The sequence below is a fragment of the Sapajus apella genome, unplaced genomic scaffold (genome assembly GCF_009761245.1).
Source record: "Sapajus apella isolate SASKATOON/1434 unplaced genomic scaffold, GSC_monkey_1.0 scaffold21, whole genome shotgun sequence".
Lineage (NCBI taxonomy): Eukaryota > Metazoa > Chordata > Mammalia > Primates > Cebidae > Sapajus > Sapajus apella.
In genome coordinates, this window is record NW_022436961.1 from 22778106 (window position 1) to 22799546 (window position 21441).

General features: G+C 43.9%; 1 protein-coding gene across 2 annotated transcripts in view; it reads right to left on the reverse strand.

Moving 5' to 3' along the window:
* Window positions 1–2176: 2176 nt before the first annotated feature.
* Window positions 2177–21441, reverse strand: part of SLC18A1 (solute carrier family 18 member A1) — a 47342-nt gene continuing 28077 nt past the window's right edge. For both annotated transcript variants that reach the window (XM_032288391.1, XM_032288390.1), the window contains 8 exons: window positions 17003–17063; window positions 16825–16920; window positions 7829–7907; window positions 6851–6902; window positions 5034–5097; window positions 4621–4740; window positions 4288–4421; window positions 2177–3170 (listed from right to left, as the gene is read on the reverse strand). In XM_032288391.1, coding sequence (XP_032144282.1) covers window positions 3057–3170; window positions 4288–4421; window positions 4621–4740; window positions 5034–5097; window positions 6851–6902; window positions 7829–7907; window positions 16825–16920; window positions 17003–17063 — 720 coding nt within the window. In that variant the 3' untranslated portion in view covers window positions 2177–3056. The remainder of the gene's footprint in view (window positions 3171–4287; window positions 4422–4620; window positions 4741–5033; window positions 5098–6850; window positions 6903–7828; window positions 7908–16824; window positions 16921–17002; window positions 17064–21441) is intronic.

Genomic DNA, 21441 nt, shown 5'->3' on the forward strand with positions numbered 1-21441 from the left:
CCACCTGAATTTAAGGTGCTGTAGCTCCCACCCTAGTGTGGAGCCGCTATGTTTTTCCTGCTTCTGCACTTTGGAAAGGATATGTCTTCTGCTTTGTTTCCAATGCTCTGATAAAGTCCAACGTTTTCCTGGCTTATTGAGCACTACAGCTCATCGGTTGCACTGTCTTCTTTGCTACATGGTAATTGGTGGTTGAAAGCCCATCTTTCACTCTCTCTCTCTCTCTCCATATATATATATATATATGTGTGTGTGTGTGTATATATATATATATATATATGGAGAGAGAGAGAGAGAGTTTCGCTCTTGTTGCCCAGGCTGGAGTGCAATGGCATGATCTCGGCTCACTGCAACCTCCACCTCCTGGGTTCACGTGATTCTCCTGCCTCAGCCTCCAGAGTAGCTGGGATTACAGGCATGCACCACCATGCCTGGCTAATTTTGTATTTTTGGTAGAAACGGGGTTTATCTATGTTGATCAGGCTGGTCTCGAACTCCTGACCTCAGGTGATCCACCTGCCTTGGCCTCCCAAAGTGCTGGGATTACAGGTGTGAGCCACTGTGCCAGGCCGCAGTCTCTGCAAGGAAAATGCATGTCTTCAACTGTCCCACAATGGAGTGGAGTTGAATGCCATTTTATGACACTTTCATAGGAAACTGCTTGTAGCTCCTCCTTGCTGGGTGGCATTTTCATTGTTAGAAGAAATTCATCTGACCTGTGAATACAGGGAGTTTACTGTGCATTCTTTTCTGTATAGCATTTGTAAGGCCACTAATAAAGACTAAAATTCCATTTCCTATTTTTGTGGAATTCTCCTTTTTATACTCTTCCATATATAGGCTATATTTATGTTCTTTAACCTACTTCCGATCTATAAAGTGTCCTAACTTACTTGTAGTGTTTGGTGTTGTCTTCGTTTTTTGAGATAGGGTCTCACTCTGTTGCCTAGGCTGGAGTGCAGTCACATGATCATTGCTCAGTGCAGCCTCCACCTCCCGGGCTCAAAAGATCCTCCTGCCTCAGCTTCTCAAGAAGCTGAGACTACAGGAACACACCACCATGCCTGTCTAATTTTTTAATTTTTTTGGAGAGGAGGAGTTTCACCATGCTGCCCAGGCTGGTCTTGAACTTCTGGGTTCAAATGATCCTCTTGCCTCAGCCTCCCAAAGTGCTGGGATTATAGGTGTGAGCCACTGAACCTGGCCTGGAGTTGACCCTTGTCAAGAATTGTTTTAAAAGTCTCAAATTGTATCCATTGGCTTCCCTTTATCCATATCTTTGCATATTGTTCAAATAATGTTAGTTGGCAAGCCAGGAATGAGTTTCTCTGAAAAAAAAAATCACATTTTTTAAATGTGTTTATTTCTGTAACAAGCCCAGCCTTTATTATAAACCCTGCCTCAGGTGGATGTGAGAGTAAGCAGGCTATCGCTTCCAGAGCTCCCCATCCAGCCCCACCCCACTGCCCCCTGTGTAAGGCATCCCAGTGGTCATTCACTCACTGTGCCTTTGTACTTACAGTTTATATATTTTGACACACAATTTTCTAATTTCACCTTTGGGCTCCTTCAAAATCTGAAAAAAATGTCATCCTGACCAAAGATGATTATAATACAGCTGGTTTTGGAAATCAGGTGAGTCTAATTAATGCCAGCCCCCTAAAAACATATCAGTAGGTCAGGTATCTATCGTTTGCATGATAAAGATTCATTGAAAGGTTCAGCTTGAATGTGCTCTGGTGATTCAGGTTTTGTACTGGAGCCAGCAGACTTCTACAGAGCAGTGCAAAAATCAGAGACAGGTTTTATTTCAGATAAAGTCTGAAAACTCCAATCTGATATCCAGGTACCCTAGAAGCCTGTCTCTGTGGGCCTCTCCATCCTGCTTCTGCCTCTATCTCTGCCATTATTTCCCACCCAGCCTATGAGCACCTTGTACCTGAACACAAAATGTATACTAACTTGCAGCATTAATCATCTTTTATATTGTGCACATCCTGTTTGCCCAAATCAATGGGGAGCTACTTAAGGGGGTACCATGTCTCCCATCTCTTTGAAATCCCATCACCCAATAAGTGTTTCAAAAAGGTAGCACAGTGTGAGAATATTTAAAGTACTTGCTCTATTTGCCCACACACTTTCTTTTGCTATAAAACACCATCTAGTTTACCAGGTCTGAATTAGGCAATGATGTATTTATTAGCAAGTATGAACAATGCCTCATTACACTCCTCCTATTAGGAAATCTACAATTGGGAGGGATTTCTTTTCACTACTTCCCATGAAATCTTGGGTCTTATGAATTATTTTTCTGCCTTTCTTCTACTTTCATTTCTAAGAGTCTAAGAGGTTCAGAAAAGATAGGAACACACAGGGGAGGTTAAGAGAATGTCAATAACTCCAGCATAAGAGAAATGTGCTCTTCCCCTTTCTGAATAATAATGAAAATAGAAGATGCTTTTTACTGAGGGTAAAGCCCTCTTTGCAGCTGTAGATTTAGCCACAGAAAAATCACTCACTTTATTTAAAAAAAAAAAAAAAAAAAAAAAGCAAAAAACTCTTCAAGCTGGCACTTGGCAGGACATGTTGAGAACATTTTCTCAACTCAGCTGGGAAAACCCAGGAAGAGACATGTTGAGGAACAGAGGATAAAACTCTTACAGTCTGTTGGAACTATGCCAAAGAAAATCAGGCAACAGATAAGCGAGGTTTGTCAGTCGCCCCACTGGCTCCAGGCACATATTGCTCACAGCCACCTCCATGAAGTGAGTCACCTCTTGCAGAATCCATCACAGCTCAAGTTTAATCAACCTCACAGCAGCCTGGGAGGGTGCATCACTCTGTCCTCCCACAAAAGATGGGCCACTGAGGCATAGAGGGAGAGCTACGGGTTACACAGGTGAGAGAGCATCGGGGACAGTGTCCATGGGAAGAAAGAAATACCCAGGGAGAGGGATGTGAAGCCCACTGAGCCCTGGGCTCAACCATGGTGATCTGGTCCCAGGGAAAGACGTGGTCACTGAGGCATCATGAAATTCAGGGAGCACCTTCTGCAGCTACTCCTCATGGTCAGTTTCTTCATCACTGTCCTCCCCCAGGGGAAATTCCTTGATGGGCTTCTGGGTTGCATACATCCGGGTCTCCATGGGGCACCCCTGACTCAGAATAGCCTGCAGTGAGAGGCAAGAAGAGAAGCCAAGGCACATCTTTTTTTACCAGCCTCCCCATCCTGTTCCCCACTAGCTCATCTGAGGCTGGCATTGCTGAGAACTCGAGAAAGTGCATGCACTGGCCTCCCGAGGTACCTACTATATCAACTCTTATCGGGACAAATATCTCATATGCTTTTAATTGAATCAAACAGTGGTAGTGGAATCAACACCACTCCCTATCACACCTTCCTGTCCTCTTTGGTTCCCTTGAGCAGCCTCTGTAGCCATCCCAAAGCAGTCAAGGACCTCAGGATGCTCATGCTACAGTAAGACGAAAGTGCATCATTAAAAAAAATTCTATGGTGTGGATCTCTTCCTTGGGGTTTTTGTCCCCCCTCCCTTTTTTTTTTTTTTTTTTTTTAGATGGAGTCTCACTCTGTTGCCCAGGCTGGAGTGCAGTGGTGGGACCTTGGCTCACTACAACCTCTGCATCCTGGGTTCAAGTGATCCTCCTGCCTCAGCCTCCCAAGCAGCTGGAACTACAGGTACACGGCACCACACCCAACTAATTTTTTGTATTTTTAGTAGAGGCAGGGTTTCACCATATTGGCCATACTGGTCTCAAACTCCTGACCTTGTGATCCATTCGCCTTAGCCTCCCAATGAGCTGGGATTACAGGCATGAGTCACCACATCCAGCCCCAGTTTTTGTACTTTCAAAAAGGTCACCTGGTAAGGATAAGGGTGCACTAGAGTGAATGAACAGATGTGCCAATGGAATTCTGCTCACTTATGAGGGAGATAACTCGATAATTCACACCTTGCTAGTAACTAGCAAGCTAGGAACAGTAACTACAGGATATCTTTGATGGTCCTCTGTCCCCATTTCCCTTCTCTACTTAAGACCCTTCCTGACAGCCCCAGAAAGAGATGAAGTGATTACTTAGAGAAGGGAAATTAAGGAAGCACACAAAAGAAATATGAAGATGAAAGGGGATTGGGAAACATGGCAAAGCAGACAGAGTATCAACACAGGAATAGAGGAAGGAAATAATAGCCCAGGATGAAATGGAATGAGAGAGATGATGGAAGGAAACAGAAGTAATTTTCTTTTTTTTCAGTCAGAGCTCCTTACAAGCTTCTCCTCCTTGGCTGGGGGGCTCCGCAGGTAGTAGCAGAGTGGAGCATAGATGATGTTGACGACCCCAATGATGACCATGAGCCAGGGGAAACCGATGGCCTGCACAATAGCACCCCCAATGGATGGACCTGGGAGAGACACATCAAAGTCACAAGTGTCTATGGAGCCTCCATCACTCATAAGATGCTATGCTAGGGCAATGGGTGACCCAGAAGATGTCTCGGGGTCAGAGATCTCCAGGGTCCTAGGAGGATAGCCTCCTGGCTGCACTCCCAGCTGGTAAACAGTAGATAGGGGAAAGTGGGGCACCAGGTCCTGCCAACATACCTATAGCAAAGCCCATGCAAAAAGCCACATCAGCGATGGCGTAGACACTCCCATACACCGAGGTGTGGCGTAGATCCACCAGGTGTCCCATGATGGGCATCATAGAGGAATCCACCATGCCTGTGGCCAGAGCAAACAAGACACAGTCAGCTTCACCCACAGTCAGCCCCACCCACATCCCCTCCTCTGCTCCTCCATTAGTCCACTGGCTTTGCCTACTGTCCTCTCCCTCAGACCAACACCTGTTCCAGGTGGGAATTAGGAGCTCATCTCTCTATATCCCTGCCAGCTTCCCTCCTGCTCCTTCTGCCTCTCCATCTACCTCCTCTAATGAGAAAAGGGAGGGGGTGAAAGGCATCAGACCCAAAGCTAACATTCAGGGGCTTCTTGTTTCCTTTGAGGGCACTTCTTACCTATGGCAAGGCCAAGGCCTGCATTGGGTCCAATGAGACCAAAAATGTTGTGAGCCAGAGGAACCTGCAAGGAGAAAAAGGAAGAGTCATCAGGACTCCAGATGGGTCAGACGGGAGCAAGGTTCAAAGAGTTGTCACATGACATGTGTTTATTCAGAGTGCGCTATTGGCCACATACATCATCCTCCTGTACTCTCACACCTCCTCACAGAAGAACCTACACCTCCAATTCAAGGATATGACAACTTGACCAGTGACATTGTGCTTATTGCTCTTTCCAAAGTTAACAGATCTAATGAGTGGCAAGATCAAATCTGGACCTCAGACTTGACTCCATTATGCTCTAATGTGGATACTTCCTCCCCTTCTTCTACCGCCCTCCACCTAAACACACACTCCTGGCCTCATTCTTCATGGAATAAAATTGCCTCTGTTTTCCATTACTGATCTCACCCAAAGGTTTTGTTTAGACTTCTAACATGGTAGCTGTTGGAAAAAGAAGACAGAGGAGATACCCCAACAACCAGTTAGCTGTAAGCTAGATGGGGCAGGTGGTGTGGTTTGGGTTCTGTGTCAGGGAGCTTGTAAGACTCATTCCCATTGCCCTCCTAGTCTCCCAACAAAAACCCTTTCTTCCCTCTTTTGTAGGTTCCTCATCCCCCTCTCTGGGCACCTGTCACTCAAATCTGCTACCCCAGGGCCCTTACCTCTCAAGCGTTTAGCATACTGTTTAGATGTTACTGGTTGATAACAATTTTTAGGGTTCGTGTCTCAAGAAATGTATATAATTTATCAATAGTATTGGCTGAGACTCTCTCTGGGCTCACCACGTGCTGGACGCTGTGGTCTGCATGGATTACCTCAACAACCCTGCGGACACCATCAGAACTTTCTCGACATAGATGAGGACACTGAGCACACAGAGATGAGGTAACCCGCTCAAAGTCACATGCACAGAAAGTGGCAAACCTGCCATGGAACCTGGATCCCATGCGCCTGCTCAGGACTGCCAGCTGGTCTTGAGCACAGCGTACAGTGCCTTGTAGCCCTGTTTTTCTCTCCCTCAATCCTAGGAGGTTTCTGTGTTTCTCATCTCCACTGGGGAGAAGAGAAAATGAAGGCTTAGAGAGCTTGAGGAGGACTCCTGGAAATGGGAAAGTCCTTCTTTCTTTCTTCTTCTATCAAGCCTCTGGTGCCAGGGACTGGGGCATAAATGATGGCTCCCTGGGGACTTATGAGGATCTGTCAGGTGGGATGAGTAAATGAAGTCACAAAATGCACCATTTGCTGCCCCCAGAAATGGATACCAACATGTATCACTTCATATACCCACACACAGAGCCTCAGACCTCTGGCTCCAGCTGCCCTACAGCCCTCTCCCTCTCCTTTCCCACTTCCCCTCAATGGGAAGCGGTTGATCTGGAGAATGTCTCAGGGTCAAAGAGCTCCAGGACCCTGGGAGGATAGCCTTCTAGCTATACTTCCAGCTGGTAAACAGTAGACAGGGGAAAGTGCAGCTGGTGGCATCTCCCCCAGTGCTAAATTCCTGCCTACTCAGAAACAGTCTTTCTAACAGTCCTTGCCAAGCTGACTCTGCCGATTTTAAAGGAAAATAGTCTTTAAATGTCTGGGTCTCTCTCTCTCTCTCTCTCTCTCTCTCTCTCTCTCTCTCTCTCTCTCCTCTCTCCTCCCCTCTCTCTCCCCTCTCCCCTCTCTCCTCTCCCCTCTCTCCTCTCTCCTCTCTCCTCTCTCTCACTCTCTCTTTTGCTCTCTCACTCTCTCTCTTTTCCCCCTCCCCCAGGTCTCATTATACTTACACAAAGCAAACTGGTACCTACTACCAGCATCCCGATTAGGGAACACAGCCACCTGGAAGAAAAGAGCCATCATCAAACACTGCTAGAGGAGAGCTCCCCAACACCTGCACCCAATCACCACCATGCTGGCTTGTCCCACCAGCTCTAATCCCAGCAACCCCTTAGGACCTGAGGACTGCATCCCTACATTACCAGTTTGTACCCAACTGAGCTCTCTCCCTGCCCTTTCCTTGTGCCCACTGGCTCCACCTCCTCTTTCTATAGTAAAGGCAGAGGAGGTGCCATAGACACATCTTTCCTTCCCTTACAGGAGGAATCAGCTGACTCAGAAGGCACTTGACCCTTGGAAGTAGCCCTCAAACTTAACTCATGCTGTTGCCCAGCTCAGACTGCCTCCCATCTGTCCATATTTTATTTGGTCCTTGAGGTCCACCTCAAAAACCACAGAAAGTACCAAACTTCTTTCCTTCTCTGATGTCCTATGGCAGTGCTTCTAAAATCTTGGTGCTGAACTCCAAAGATGAAATTAAAGCTGTCCTTACTACAGTGGAGGAACAGAATCTAGACCGATACCTCTTGGCCCCCAAACCTTCCTCCTCAGTGGCCATGGAACTCCCCAGGGTTCCATGGAACATAATTTGAAAACCACTTTCCCAAAGTACTGCCTTTTTCATAGCTGTTCTTTGTTGTGGTTATTTTATCTCTTCAACTGGACAGTAAATGGCTGGAAAGTAAGGGCTACCCCTCATGTCTCCACTGCCTCTTCTATACCAATCAGCTCAGAGCTCAAGACTATCCATTCTCCATACTGCCCTCACCACCCACCCACTACCAATCTTCCAGATGGGAAGTTTTTATCAGCGTGTACTTGTCCTAAACTTTCAACCCTGGGGAAGCTGTTCATCATTCTAGGAACAGGGACAGGTGTTCTCCCATCTTACATTTCTATTGTTCGTCCTAGATCCCCAGGCTACATACCGACCCATCTTGTTGGCCAACACACCGAAGAGGTTGGTGCCGATGAGGTAGGACACACTGGCTGGCAAGAAAGCTAGACCTGGGGAAGGACACAGATGCTTACCTTAGGACATGTTCAATTTACTCTCAAATGCCTGGTCTCCTACAAGACAATGAAGTCCACCCCTGTAACCTTCTAAGATCCCCAAGCCACTGTGTTTTATGATCTGGGGATCTTTGCAAACCCACAGTAGTTGCCACAGGACCTCACACCTCTGCTTTCTTCGGGAGCAGGGCTTTGTTTAGCCTCAGTACTTTTATTTTTTTAAGGCAAGGTCTCACTCTGTCACCCAGGCTGGAGTGCAGTGGTACAATCTCAGCCCGCTGCAGCCTCAACCTCCCGGGCTCAAGTAATCCTCCCAGCTCAGCCTCCAGAGTGGCTGGGACTACAGGTGATCACCACCACACCTAGTTTTGTTTTGTTTTTTTCTTCTTTTTATTTATTTATTTATTTACTTTTAGAGATGGAGTCTCACCATGTTGCCCAGGTTGGGGCAACATGGTGAGACCTGCCTACCTCAGCCTCCCAGAGTGCTGGGATTACATATGTGAGCCCCTGCACTTGGCCTAGCCTCAGTACATTTAATGTGCTTCCAGCTCCCCACTTAGATTTCTAATTAATGACCCCGGTGAGCCATTCTCATGTATAAAATACCCTTGGTTATCAGCATGAAAATGTGAGCTTCAGAGGTGGTGTGGTTGGGTGCCATATACCCATACATGCTTCCTGGTAAGTGAATTCCTGCCTTGCTATTTACCTGCCCTTCTATTGCTCTGAGGGGGAGCTTGGATTAATTACTAAACCTTTCTGAGCCTTGGTTTCTACATTTGGAAAAAGCAAAGCTATAATTACATCGTACCAGGTTACAGTGCAGAGCAAATTAGATAATGCATATAAAAATATTTTGTAAATTGAAGTCTGGCCACATGGTTTTTGGTGACAACACAGGGAAGTACTCTGGAAACATGGACTTTGGAGCAAAGCTCCAAATTTTGCATTCAAATCATGGCTTGATGACTTGTTAGCTCTGTGACTTTGGACACTTTACTTACCCTCTCTGAGTCTCATCCATTCATTCATTCATTTTAACAAACTTTTGCCACATGCCAGATATTCTGGGGGCTGGGAATACAGAGTTGAATAAGACAAACAAAATTCTAGCTCTTGGCTAGCTTATACTCCAGGGGAGGGAGACAGACAACAAACAGGGAAACAAATGCACAGAAAAAGATAATTTTGAAAAGTGTTGAGTTATGTGCAGGAAATTTAATGTGGTGATATGGCAGAGTGACTCAGAAGGGCTCCCTGGGATGTTGGAGTTGAGGAAGGCTTCTCTGGGGAAGTGGCATTCAAGCTGAGACCTTAATAACCAAAAGGCAGCATTTCAAGCAGAAAATAGGAAGCAACTCATGCAAATTAAAAGCCCTTAAAGAAATTATTTAGTCTGTTCTCAGAGTAGAAAGGATATCGGCATGGCTGACACATTAGAGGAAAGTGGAGGGTGAGAAAATGAAGTCCCTAGAGAGAGCCTGCATTTTATTCCAAGGGTGATGGAAGCTTTGGAAGGAAATGACATAATTGGATTTATATTTTCTAAAGTCCCTTGGAAGAATGGGTTCATGGAACAAGAGTGGAAGCCAGAACTATTTGCAGAATCCCACAGAAAAGTGATGGGGAGAAGTGAATAAAATGGGAGTTTTTGGAGGTAGAGTTGGTGGCATTTTCTGTTGGATTGGGTACAAACATAGCAGGAGGAGGGGAAGTGAGAAATCAGGGATAACCTAGGTTTTTGTCTTAATCAATTGGGAAGCTGGAGATAGAGACGACTGGTGGGAGAGCAAGAATGCAGGGAAACATGAGAGGTTTGAAGTGACTATTAGATATCCAAGCAGAGCTGACAGGCAGTTAGATATGCAAATCTGGAGCTCCAAGGAGAGAGAAATTTGAGACATTGGTTTGCACACGGTTCTTAAAGCCGTGCAAATGGATGGGGTTGCCTATGAAAGACTAAATAAAAAATAGAGATCCAAGGACTGAGCCTTGGGGGACTCCTACCCTTAAAAGTTAGCAAAGAAGGCAGAGACAGCACAGGTGATGAGGAGCAGCCAGTGAAGAAGGTGAGGGGAGATGGAATCCAAAAGGGGAGTCTGGCCTTTGATCAGGGCTGGGATGCTCCAATATAATTAGAGAGAAGGCTGTGAATGTAGGCACAGGTTCAGGAAATTGGGTACATTTAGTGATGGAAACATAAGAGTTCCCTTCTCATTGCTTCCGTTTTCTCAGTGACTAGATGGCAAAGTCAACAGCTGAGAATGATGATAGTGAAGGGCTGGGAGTGCATGTGAGTTTAAAACAAAGAAATAGAAAACAGTCATTTTGGAAAAGAAGAACAGAACTAGGGACTTACAGAAAGATTGCTGGACAGTGTGAAACCCAACTTAGATTTGTGGCCATAAATATAAAGTGAGACCAAACAGACTGGTTGTGTGTTTTTTGGCAGCCGCAGGCCATGGCTCAGTTATAGACAAGGAGTAGGCAACAAGATAGCTTAGCTAGAGTTAAGTCTTTGCCAAGTGACAAGCCCAAAGGGAGAGAGGAGTTTCAGAGGAGTGACATTAACCATGGGCCATTGAATCCACATTGAGCAAAGAAATAAGTGAGGACATGAGTAGTGATGGAAGAAAAATTACTGAGGCCAATGAACTGATGATCCCAGATGGGTCAAAAATTGTTGATAGGGACCATTAGAACATCTGAGCAGGGAATATGTAAGATGATACGTGGATTGTTTGGAATTGAGATTTCAGAGGAAATATAATTAATACTGATGTCAAGGTGATATTGCTTGGATATTTGTCCCCTTGAAATCTCATGTTAGAACTTGATCTCCAATGTTAAAGGTGGGGGAAAGTGGGAGATGTTTGGGTCATGGAGATGAATCCCTCATGAACAGCATGATGCTGTCCCCATCCTCATGGTAATGAGTGACTTCTTGCTCTGTAAGTTCACACAAGAGCTGGCTGTTTAAAAGATCGTGGCACCTCCCCTCATTTCTCTTGCTCTTTCTCTTGCCATGTGATATGCAGGCTTCCCTTGCCTTCCTCGAAGGTTGTAAGCCTTGTGAGCCCTTACCAGAGGTAGATGCTGGTGCGAGGCTTCCTGTACAGCCTAGAGAACCATAAACCTCCTTTTTAAAATAAATTACCCAGCCTCCGATATTCCTTTATAGCAATGCAAAATGAACTAATACACGAGGTGGGGACATAGATAGGATTAAATTAGTTAAGGCAGAAAGGAAAAAAGGCTCATTGCAAAAGAATAGATTAAGGAATTAGGAGGCCAAGATCCAGTTACCCACCTGGATATTGAAGTCACCAAAAATGATGACAGGAGTAGAGGTGAAAAGAACATGCACCATATGTCGACAGCTTTAATGAATGAGGAGAATGAGGAGGGGCAACTAAGGGGTCACTAGATGATTACAATGAAGAAGGGTGGGCTGGTGTCATCTAACATGATCTTCGAAGGAGTTGAGGTCTTTGAAGGAGAACAGAGAAGAAATGACTTAGAAGCAGCAAAGAGAGCAAGGTGTGGAACATGAACTTCCATCTAGATGCTGCAGAAAAACAACGTTCACAGAGAACATCTGGGTCTCTGCAGGGCAAGAAGATGAAAGACACGCTCAGAGACAAGGATGAGGGCATAGAATGCTTGCTAATAAGAGGCCCAGGATTTGAAAGAGCATTGGGAAATTGAGTCAGATCAAGAAATCTCTGAAATATGGAGATAATCGTAATTTCTACCAGACCAGGCAGGCCAGTTGTGAGGTTTAAACGAAATAATACATATGAAGCATTTTGCATAGTGCCTGTCACAGAGTAAGTGCCCTACAAGCACTGGTCTTGATTATTATCATCATAACTGGTGAGTGACAGAGTCAGGACTTGAGTCCAGTCCATCTCACTCTAACTCCAGGTGTTTCCACTACCCTACATCCTCAGTGGGGTTGTACAGATGGCTCTGGTATAAGGGACTGGTTGAGATCAGCAGAGTGAGTTTCTCTGGATTTCACCAACCCTTTTAATCCCTCTCTATACCTAGAAAAAAACAATACAGGCTAACAAAAAATACCATGGCAACTACAATAAAATCAAAAGTCAACACTTGACCAGTTATTGGCTGACAGCTTGTTTGTTTTTAATATTCTCTTCTATGGAGGGGAAGTAAGCACACCTTAGTGTATTTGTCTAGGCTATCTGGACAGGTGGCAATCCATTGCAAACCGTACCCATTTGTTTATATTTAATTGGTGAAAAAAATTAAAACTACTCAATTGTTTATCTAATATGTGGAAGTAAGCACCTCTAGGACATGCGAGAGCCTCCTAGATCTCCTTGACATCATTTTAAATGGTGCAAAATTTCCTGAATTGGATTTTTCTCAATCCATGTTGTTTGTTCTTTAGATCTGACTATATCTTACATTTTAGCAGTATTTTATGCAAAAATAGAATATGTGTCTATAGATACACATCTGCTTTTCACAGTAAATCTTTAAGGGGTAAGGGATCACACATTTTGTGACTATCAAAATGATTTAAACAAAAGTAATTATTAAAATTATAAAAAAAATTTATTTACTGAGTATATCCTGTATTCCATGCACTGTGCTAATCCATTTAAAATACCAGATCAAAACAACCCTGAAAAATAGCTACATTTTTACAAATTAAAAAACTGGAGTTTGTCTTAGACTCTGTTCTTTTTGCTGCTCTAACAGAATATCACAGATTGGGTAATTTATACAGAGGAAAGATGTATTTGGATCATGATGCTGGAAGCTGGGAAGTGCAAGGGCATGACACCAGCATGTGCCTGGCCATCTGGTGAGGGACTTCTTGTTGAGTCATAATATAGCCTAAGGGTACCACATAGAGAAAGGGCATTCAAGAGAGAAAGGAAAAGAGGGCCAAACTCCCACCTTTTGTAACTAACCCACTCCTAAGATAATTGCTTTAATCTATTCATAAAGGTGGTGCCCCTATGACTTTATCACCTGTTAAATGTTCCACTTCTCAACACTGTTGCATTCAGGACTAAGTTGCCAATACACAGATTTGGGGGGAAATAGCATGCCACCCCTGGCCTCCAAAATTCACGTCCTTCTCACAATGCAAAATATATTCATTCCATCCCAATAGTTTCAGAAGTCTTAACTGGTTCCATATAAACTCAAAAGTCCAAAGTCCAGAGTCTTGTCTAAATTAGATATGGGTAAGATTCAAGATACAAATTCCCTCCAGCTGTGAGCCTGTGAAATCAAAATGAATTACAGTGGGCCCTTTGTATTTGCAGGTTTCACATCCTTTGATTCAACCAACAGCAGATCAAAAATATTTTAGGGAAAATATTAAAAATAACAATACAACAATAAAAATAATACAAATAAGAAACCAATACAGTATAACAACTATTTACATAGCATTCACATTGCATTGGGTGTTACAAGTCATCTAGAGATATAGTACATATGACGATGTACTATAATCCATCTAATCTACTAAAGATAGATATGCAAATTATATGCAAATATGATGCCATCTTATGTAAGGGACTTGAACGTCCTTGGAGTTTGATATCCATGAGGAGTCCTAGAACCAATCTTCTATGGGGATAACTGCATGTACTTTCAAAAACAATGGCGGGACAAGGTTAGAATAGACATTCCTATTTCAAAAGCAAGCAACAGGGAAGAAGAAAGGGGTAACAGGTCCCAAGGAAGCCCAAAACCCAAAACCCAAAATAGAGAACGATACTGAGTCTTAAAGCTGGATAATAATTGCCTTTGACTCCATGTTCAAAATCCTGGGTACACTGGAATGGAGGTTGGACCCCCCAAGGTGTCAGGCAGCCCACCCCTATGGTTTTTCTGGGCTCAGTCCACCGAGCAGCTCTCATGGGTTGGCGCCTTGTGCTTGCAGGCCACCATGCTGGTGCCCCTACAGTTTGGTGACCTTTGAAATGGCTGTCCATGACATCTTTTGAAATGTAAGTGGAGGAAGTCATGCACCCATAGTTCTTGCATTCTGTGCACCTGCAATATTTGCACCACATAGACACCACCAAGGCTTACCACTTGCACCCTCCAGAGTGAGTGGGAGGCCAGGCCACACCTGGGCCCACTTGAGCCATGGCTGGCACAGTTAAGGGGCACTGCACTGAAATGCAGTGAGCATAACCCCAAGGTGGTCCTGCGCAGTGAGCCCATGGAGTGCCCCAGGCTTATTCCCAAACCATTCTGCCCTCCTAGATCTCTGGGCCAGCAATGGGAGGAACAGCTCCAAAGATCTCTAAAATGCCTTTGGGGTCTTTCTCCCACAGCCTTGACAGATGGTACCTGTCTCCCTTTCATCCACACTAACTGCTTTAGGTGGCCTGACCACACTCTTGGTGTGCTCTCCTCAAGACACCTTTTCCTTCTTTCCAAGGCCAGGCAGCAAATTTTCCAAGTCTTTGTTTTGCTTCTCTTTTAATCATAAATTTCACCTTTAAGTCATTTCTTTGCTCTCACATATCACTATATATGCAGTTTAAACAACCACACAGCAGCCTGGAGCTTTGCTGCTTATATATTTCTTCTGCCTGACATCCTAGTGTATTGCCTCTACATTCTTCATTCCATAAAGTCCTAGGACATGGACACAAGTCTACCAAGTTTTTTGTAACTATATAACAAGGATGGCCTTTACCCCAGTTTCCAATACTTTGTTCCTCATTTCTATCTGAGACCTCATCAGAATGACGTTTACTGTCCACATTTCTATCAACATTCTGGTCACAACCACTTAACCAAAGACTGAGAAGATTCAGACTTTCCCTGCAGCTCTCCTCTTCTTCTGGTCCCTCACTAGATCACCCTTAATGCCTTGCCCACAGCAGTACAGGTTGTTTCTAGCCTGCTCCTCCAAATTATTCCAGCCTCTACCAATGTCCCAGTTCCAAAGCTGCTTCCATATTTTCAAGTACTTGTTACAGCAGCAGCCCTGTTTCTCAGTACCCATTTTCCATCTTAGTCCATTTTCATCTGCTATAATATAACAGAATACCAGAGTGGGTGATTTATAAAGAGAAGAGATTTATTTGGCTCAGGGTTCTGGAGGCAAGGAAGTTCAAGGGCAAGCCTCCAGCACGTGTTTGTTCATCTGGGGAGGGCCTGGCTGCTAGATCATAACATGGCCAAAGGGCATCATATGGAGAGAGCACACATGAGAGAGAGGTAAAGGGGGGCTGAACTCTCTTTTTATTATAGCAAACTCACTCCCATGATAATGGCCTGAATCCATTCATGAGGGTATACCCATGATATCATTATCTCTCAAAGATCCCATCTCTCAAGACTGTTGCACTGGGGATTCAATTTCCAACACATAAATTTTGGAGGACACATTCAGACCATATCAGAGGTTAAAGAGGTTAAATAACTTATCCAAAGTCACAATCAGTAAGTGACCTGGTCAGGATTCAAACCCAAGTGGACTTGGGCTGTTTCCTTCCCTTGATAATGCTACCTAGCATATGGTGGGCCACATAGCAAGCACTCAGTGGCAGAATATACATGACTTTCCAAAGCATGGACTCCTGTGTCCCCCTCAACAACCTTGAGGGGTGCTCTTCATGTATAGCAGCAGTTTTCAAGCTGTAATCACTGACTAGCTGTAACAGCATCACCTGGAAACTTACCAGGAATGAAAACTTATTTTGACTGAACTGCTCACTGGCTCCCAGCAGTCAAAGTTTCAACAAACTTTCTAGGTGATTCTGATGTAACTATTGGACAACTTTTGATGTCCGACTTCACAGACCAGATAACACTGAGGAAAGCTGTAAAAGATAGTGGTAACTGAGCGACTGTAATGGAGTAATTGGTAACTGGCAACTGAGGCTGGCGCCTAGGCTGCTGGGGATACTCTGTGTTATAGCAGCTCACCAGGATTGAAAGCCTTAGTGGCCAGAGCCTTGGGGCAGAAGATGCGTCATCTGCACTGAGCAGCAACTAACTCAATTAATCGTCATGGTCAGAAGAACTTGCAACCCATAAAAATTGAATTTGGCACTGGGAGTGCAGCTGGGAGTCTTGCTTAGAATTGTCCCCCCTACCCCCAAATTAGATTTAGTGCTTTTTATTTCATGCTGAACTATATGAGGTTCTTATCAGCTTCCCTTCTGTCCCTGTAAGCCTCTCCTCCCTGCAGTGATGGAGCAATTTGCATGTAGCCTTCCCTGTCCTCTTTCCTGACGGTTCCTGGGAAGGGCTAGAGCCTCCTCCCGAAGCTCCTCTCTAAGTCTTTACATAAACAGAGGAAGCTAGAACCTCTCTCTTGTGGGCCCATAGCTTTTCCTAAGCGAATGCTACATAAACACCCTTTTAGAGGTCAAAAAAAAAAAAGATAGCCAAAGGGTAGTCTTGAGGATGACGAGTTGAAGGGAGAAGAACGTGGGCATGGTAATGGTGCACACTAATATTGTACATAGTGCAAAGCATTTCCACCTCATATGTCATTTATTCATCCAATTTCCCTTGAACTAGATAGTATTTTGATGCTCATTTTAGCACTCAGAAAAGCAAGGCTTAGACAGTTTAAGGCATTTGTACAAGTTTTCACAGACAATCAAAGGAGCTGAAACAAAAACCTGAATCCTTGGACTGGAAATTGTTAATCGTTCTACTACACAACCAGGCATGTGACCTCTCCATAGCCCTTTCATCCTCTCCCGCCCTCCCCTTTCTCAGACTGCTTCTCTGAGGGACCGCACACCCTCTTGGGCTTGATTCACGGGTGTGGACATGGGAAGTCATTCTACAAAGGAAGCATATTGTCCCTGTGTGACACTGAGAGAAAGCACCCATGGCTCACCTCCTCCTGCCAGGCCCTAAGCAGGGGACTGAGGTCACTTACCCAGCTGCCACTTGGGGGAGCACATGGTCTGCATCATCCAGATGGGCAATGTGGGCTCCAGGATGGCAACTCCCATGTTGGCAAAGCATATGGACCCTGGGGAGATCGTTCTGTGAGCAGCCATGGCTGCCTGAAGCCCAGACACCCCTGGTTCAATAGGAGGTCATCACCAGCTTACCTGCAGCCACCAGGATGTAAGGGTCTTTGAGAAGCGTAAAGAGCGGAGTCCCCTTGGCACTCTGAGAACATGGATGAAAAAAAATAATGCCCGTTTGTACAGTGCAGGTATCTCTCCTATTTTCACAGAATCCGAGAAGGTGCAATTAGGGGCTTAGAGACCATCCATGGCAGCTCCTTTACTGCAGAGACCAGGAAACCCAGACCAGGGAGAGAAAGTGACTTGCTTGATGCCACAAAGGGAGCTGGAGGCAGGGCCCCTGTGTACAAGGTAGGCACTGCAGCAGTCACAGATAAAGAAGCAGCATATTCCAGCCATGACTCCTGCCTTCACATGACCATCAACCAGGTCAGAGTGGATTGGTAGCAAGGCCAGGGTTGGACAATAGGTGTCTGGCTTCCTGGTTTCCACTAGATCTCCCTGGCACTAATTTTGTCCCGGGACAACCACAGGCAGAGCACTGAATCTCAAAAATGAGCATAGAGGCTGTAACTCAAAAAGCCTCTCAAGATTTCTGAATTCTTTATTCTGATCATTTTGAGCCACACTGCATTAAGGTAGAAGAAGCGGGTTACAATTCCACCCTAAACATCCAGGTCACACTCTCATCTAAACTTGGTCGCCCCACTCTCCTTCCATGCATCCCAGCAGTCCCTCAGCCATCATTATTACCTTTGCCTAAACTACAGGCCCTTCTCTTCTCCATAGTTCCACGTTCTACCCACTCTCTAAGGTCAAGACTAAACGGCTCCTTCTTTTCCAGACTATTCCCCAACTCAGTAGCCAGGACTTCTCCCTCTTTCAAACACCCTGAATGCTATGTCCTAATCCTTTATGGTGTTTCCTACATTCTCTCTTGTAACAGATTTGATCATTTTGGTATGATAAACCTCTCTGCATACACACAATAGTGGATTGAGAAATTTAGAGATTCTAAAACTTAAAAAATCATGCTCTCACCCCATTATAATTCAAAGTAAAGAAACTGATGTAAATCATTAGCATATACATTAAAAATCCAATAAACCCTTTCACCCAACAGTCCCACTTCTAGGAATTGACTCTAAAGATTAATACCAAGATTATAAAAATGCATGGATGCAAATTACAGTGCTATATGTCACTGCAAAATACTGAAAACTACCTAAACATAAGACACGGAATAAAATACGGTGCACACACAATTGTGTACCATTGTGTGCACACACACAATTTTGTGTGTATGTATAGACCATACAGCTGGAAAACAATGAGAAAGGATTCTATGAACTAATAGAGTAATTTTTATAACATATTACTGAGAGAAAAAAATGAGAAAGCAAAAAAAATACAAGTGTGCTGCCTTTCATGTAACAAAGGAAAAATAAGAATACACATAAACTATTTGTTTTGCAAAAAAAGCACAAAGATGCAGGAAAGACAAACCAGAAAGCATTAAAGTTGGTTATCCATGAGTGGCAGGGGTGGGGGAGGGGAAGAGGAGAAAGACCGTGGAGGGATTGACACTCTCTGAATATGGCTCTTTGAATAATTTTAACTTTTAGGCAGTAATGTTCTATATATTCAAAAAATAAAATTATTTCAGTCTTATGGATTGAACTGAGTACCCCTCCCAAGCCTTGGTCAAATTAGTCCTAACCCTAATGTGACTGTGTTTGGAGACAGCATCTTTAAGGAGATGATTAAGGTTACAAGAGGTCATGAGAGTGGGGGCTCTAATCTGAAAAACTGGCATCCTTATAAAAAGAGGAAGGGACATCAGAGTTCACTTTCTCTGTGCATACCAAATGAGTAAAGGCCGTGTGAGAAGGTGCCTATCTGCAAGCCAGGAAGAGGGGCCTCACCAGAAACCAACCCTCACCAGTACCTTGATCGTGGACGTTCAGCCTCCAGAGTTGCGAGAAAATAAATATGTGTGGTTTAAGCTACCCAAACTGTAGTATTTTGTTCTGGCAGCTTGAGCAGACTAACACTTGGTAGGTTTGTTCTTTGTAGTAGCATGGGTACATATTACAGAATTATACAAACAGGTGAATGTCTTTTACCTGTTTGTATAATTCCCCCCATTATACATACGGGTAAATATTTTTTACCTTTTCAAAGTAAGAAATTTCTCCTTGTATTCTCCTTTTTCAAAGTAAGAAATTTCGCTCCTCCCATTATACATATGGGTAAATATTTTTTACCTGTATGTATAATGGGAGGAGCGAAATTTCTTACTTTGAAAGGAGAATACAAGTATGGAAAGGGGAATGCCGGGAAAAATCCCGTGGAGCTGGGCTGGAAGCGGAGGTCTCAGTATGAACTCCTGTGTGTATTAGCTCTGTCACTCAGATGGCAGGGAAACAAGGTGACCCCAATGGCAAAGGATACATCGAATACCTATAGTTTTGTTTCTAAACACCATCCCCTACTAATAAGAACCTGGTCTCCTTGGAGAAATGATTCCATGGTTGAGGCAGAGAAAGTACGAGATGAACATAGGACACAGTTTTGTATCAAAAAGTGAAACGTTACTAAAAAAACAATGAAGGCATGTTAAAATGTCACAGCAACCAATTAAAGGGCTTTGACTTGCCAAATCTAGGACAATTTAAGCATCAGAATAATTAAGGACTGGAGGCCAGGAGTTCAAGACTAGCCTGGGCAACACAGGGAGACCCCCTCTCCATAAAGTGTTAAAAATAAGCTGAGTGTGACAATATGTCTATGTAGTCCCAGCTACTCAAAAGGCTGAGGCAAGAGGATAACTTGAACCCAAAAGTTGGAGGCTACAGTGAGCCATGATCGCACCTCTACACTCCAGCTTGAGTCACAGAACGAGACCCTGTCTCCAAAAAAAAAAAAAAAAAAAAATTAAATAAGTAAATAAGTAAGAAGAGTGGTGAACTACAAAAATAAGACTCCATGATTCTACACTGACAATAATCAGATAAATATATTATTATTTTTAAAGGTTTTTTTCTGAATATAATCACATTGACATAAAATTATTGTATGCCTATTTAGGTCTAAATATTTATAAATATATATGTATAGAGAGTAAGAAAGGAATAGCTATTCCTTTTTTGTTGTTGTTGTTTGTTTGTTTGAGACAGAGTCTTTGTCACCCAGGCTGGAGTGCAGTGGCACGACCTTGGCTTACTGCAACCTCCACCTTCTGGGTTCAAGGAATTCTCCTGCCTCAGCCTCCAGAGTAGCTGGGATTACAAGCATGCACCACAACACCCAGCTAATTTTTTTGTACTTTTAGTAGAGACAGGGTTTCTCCATGTTGGCCAGGCTGGTCTCAAACTCCTGGTCTCAAGTGATCCGCCTGCCTTGGAAGAATGGCTATTCCTTACAGCAAAGTGCCAACTGATGATTTGGAGGAATTGGTGAACTACAAAAACCAGCATTTTGTAAACATTAAAGATTGGTTCAGTCAAGAATCATTAATGGATAACAAATCTAGGCAGAAAGGAAGTTTAAGGGGGCGTAGGAGATTTATATGATTTGACAGTGTCTCCCACAGGGTATTTATTAGTTACAAGGTGAAAAAATAATAACTACACAAGAGACCTGGGCAACACCTTGGCCCATTGATCAAAACGGACATCACCACTGAGAGGTGAACAGGCACTGTATACCTCCAGACGTGACACTCAGAAGGCCACAGTATGAAGAGGAAGCATCAGGCAAACCAAATTTAGGAATGCCCTATAGATAATTGTGGTCTTCATATATGTCAATGTCATGCAAGATAAAGGCTGAGAACTTTTCCAGATTAAAAGAGACTAGAGAGACATGATGCATGAATGTATTACGCAATCCTGGATCAGGCCCTGCACTAGAGACTAAAAACAAAAAGCTCCCATGAAAGACATTATTGGGATAATTGACACAATCTGAGTAGGCACTGCAAATACGTATTGCATCAATGTTAAATTGCCTGCATTTGATAGCTCTATTGTCATTACATAAGGAAATAATCCTGTTCTTAGGGAAAACTCTCTAAAGTATCAAGTGGTAAGGGAATGATATAATCAATTTATTGTCAACTGGCTCAAAAAATTAGTAGTAATAACGTTTGTCTGTTAGAAAGAGAAAGAATGGGCAATGGTTCATGCCATATATGTATATATTCATATATATCTGGAGATATCCAAATATATATACAAACACATATATAATTATTCAGATGACGGGCCGGGCGTGGTGGCTCAAGCCTGTAATCCCAGCACTGTGGGAGGCCGAGGCGGCTGGATCACGAGGTCAAGAGATCGAGACCATCCTGGTCAACATAGTGAAACCCCGTCTCTACCAAAAATACAAAAAATTAGCTGGGCATGGTGGTACATGCCTGTAATCCCAGTGACTCAGGAGGCTGAGGCAGGAGAATTGCCTGAACCCGGGAGGCCGAGGTTGCGGTGAGCCGAGATCACGCCATTGCACTCCAG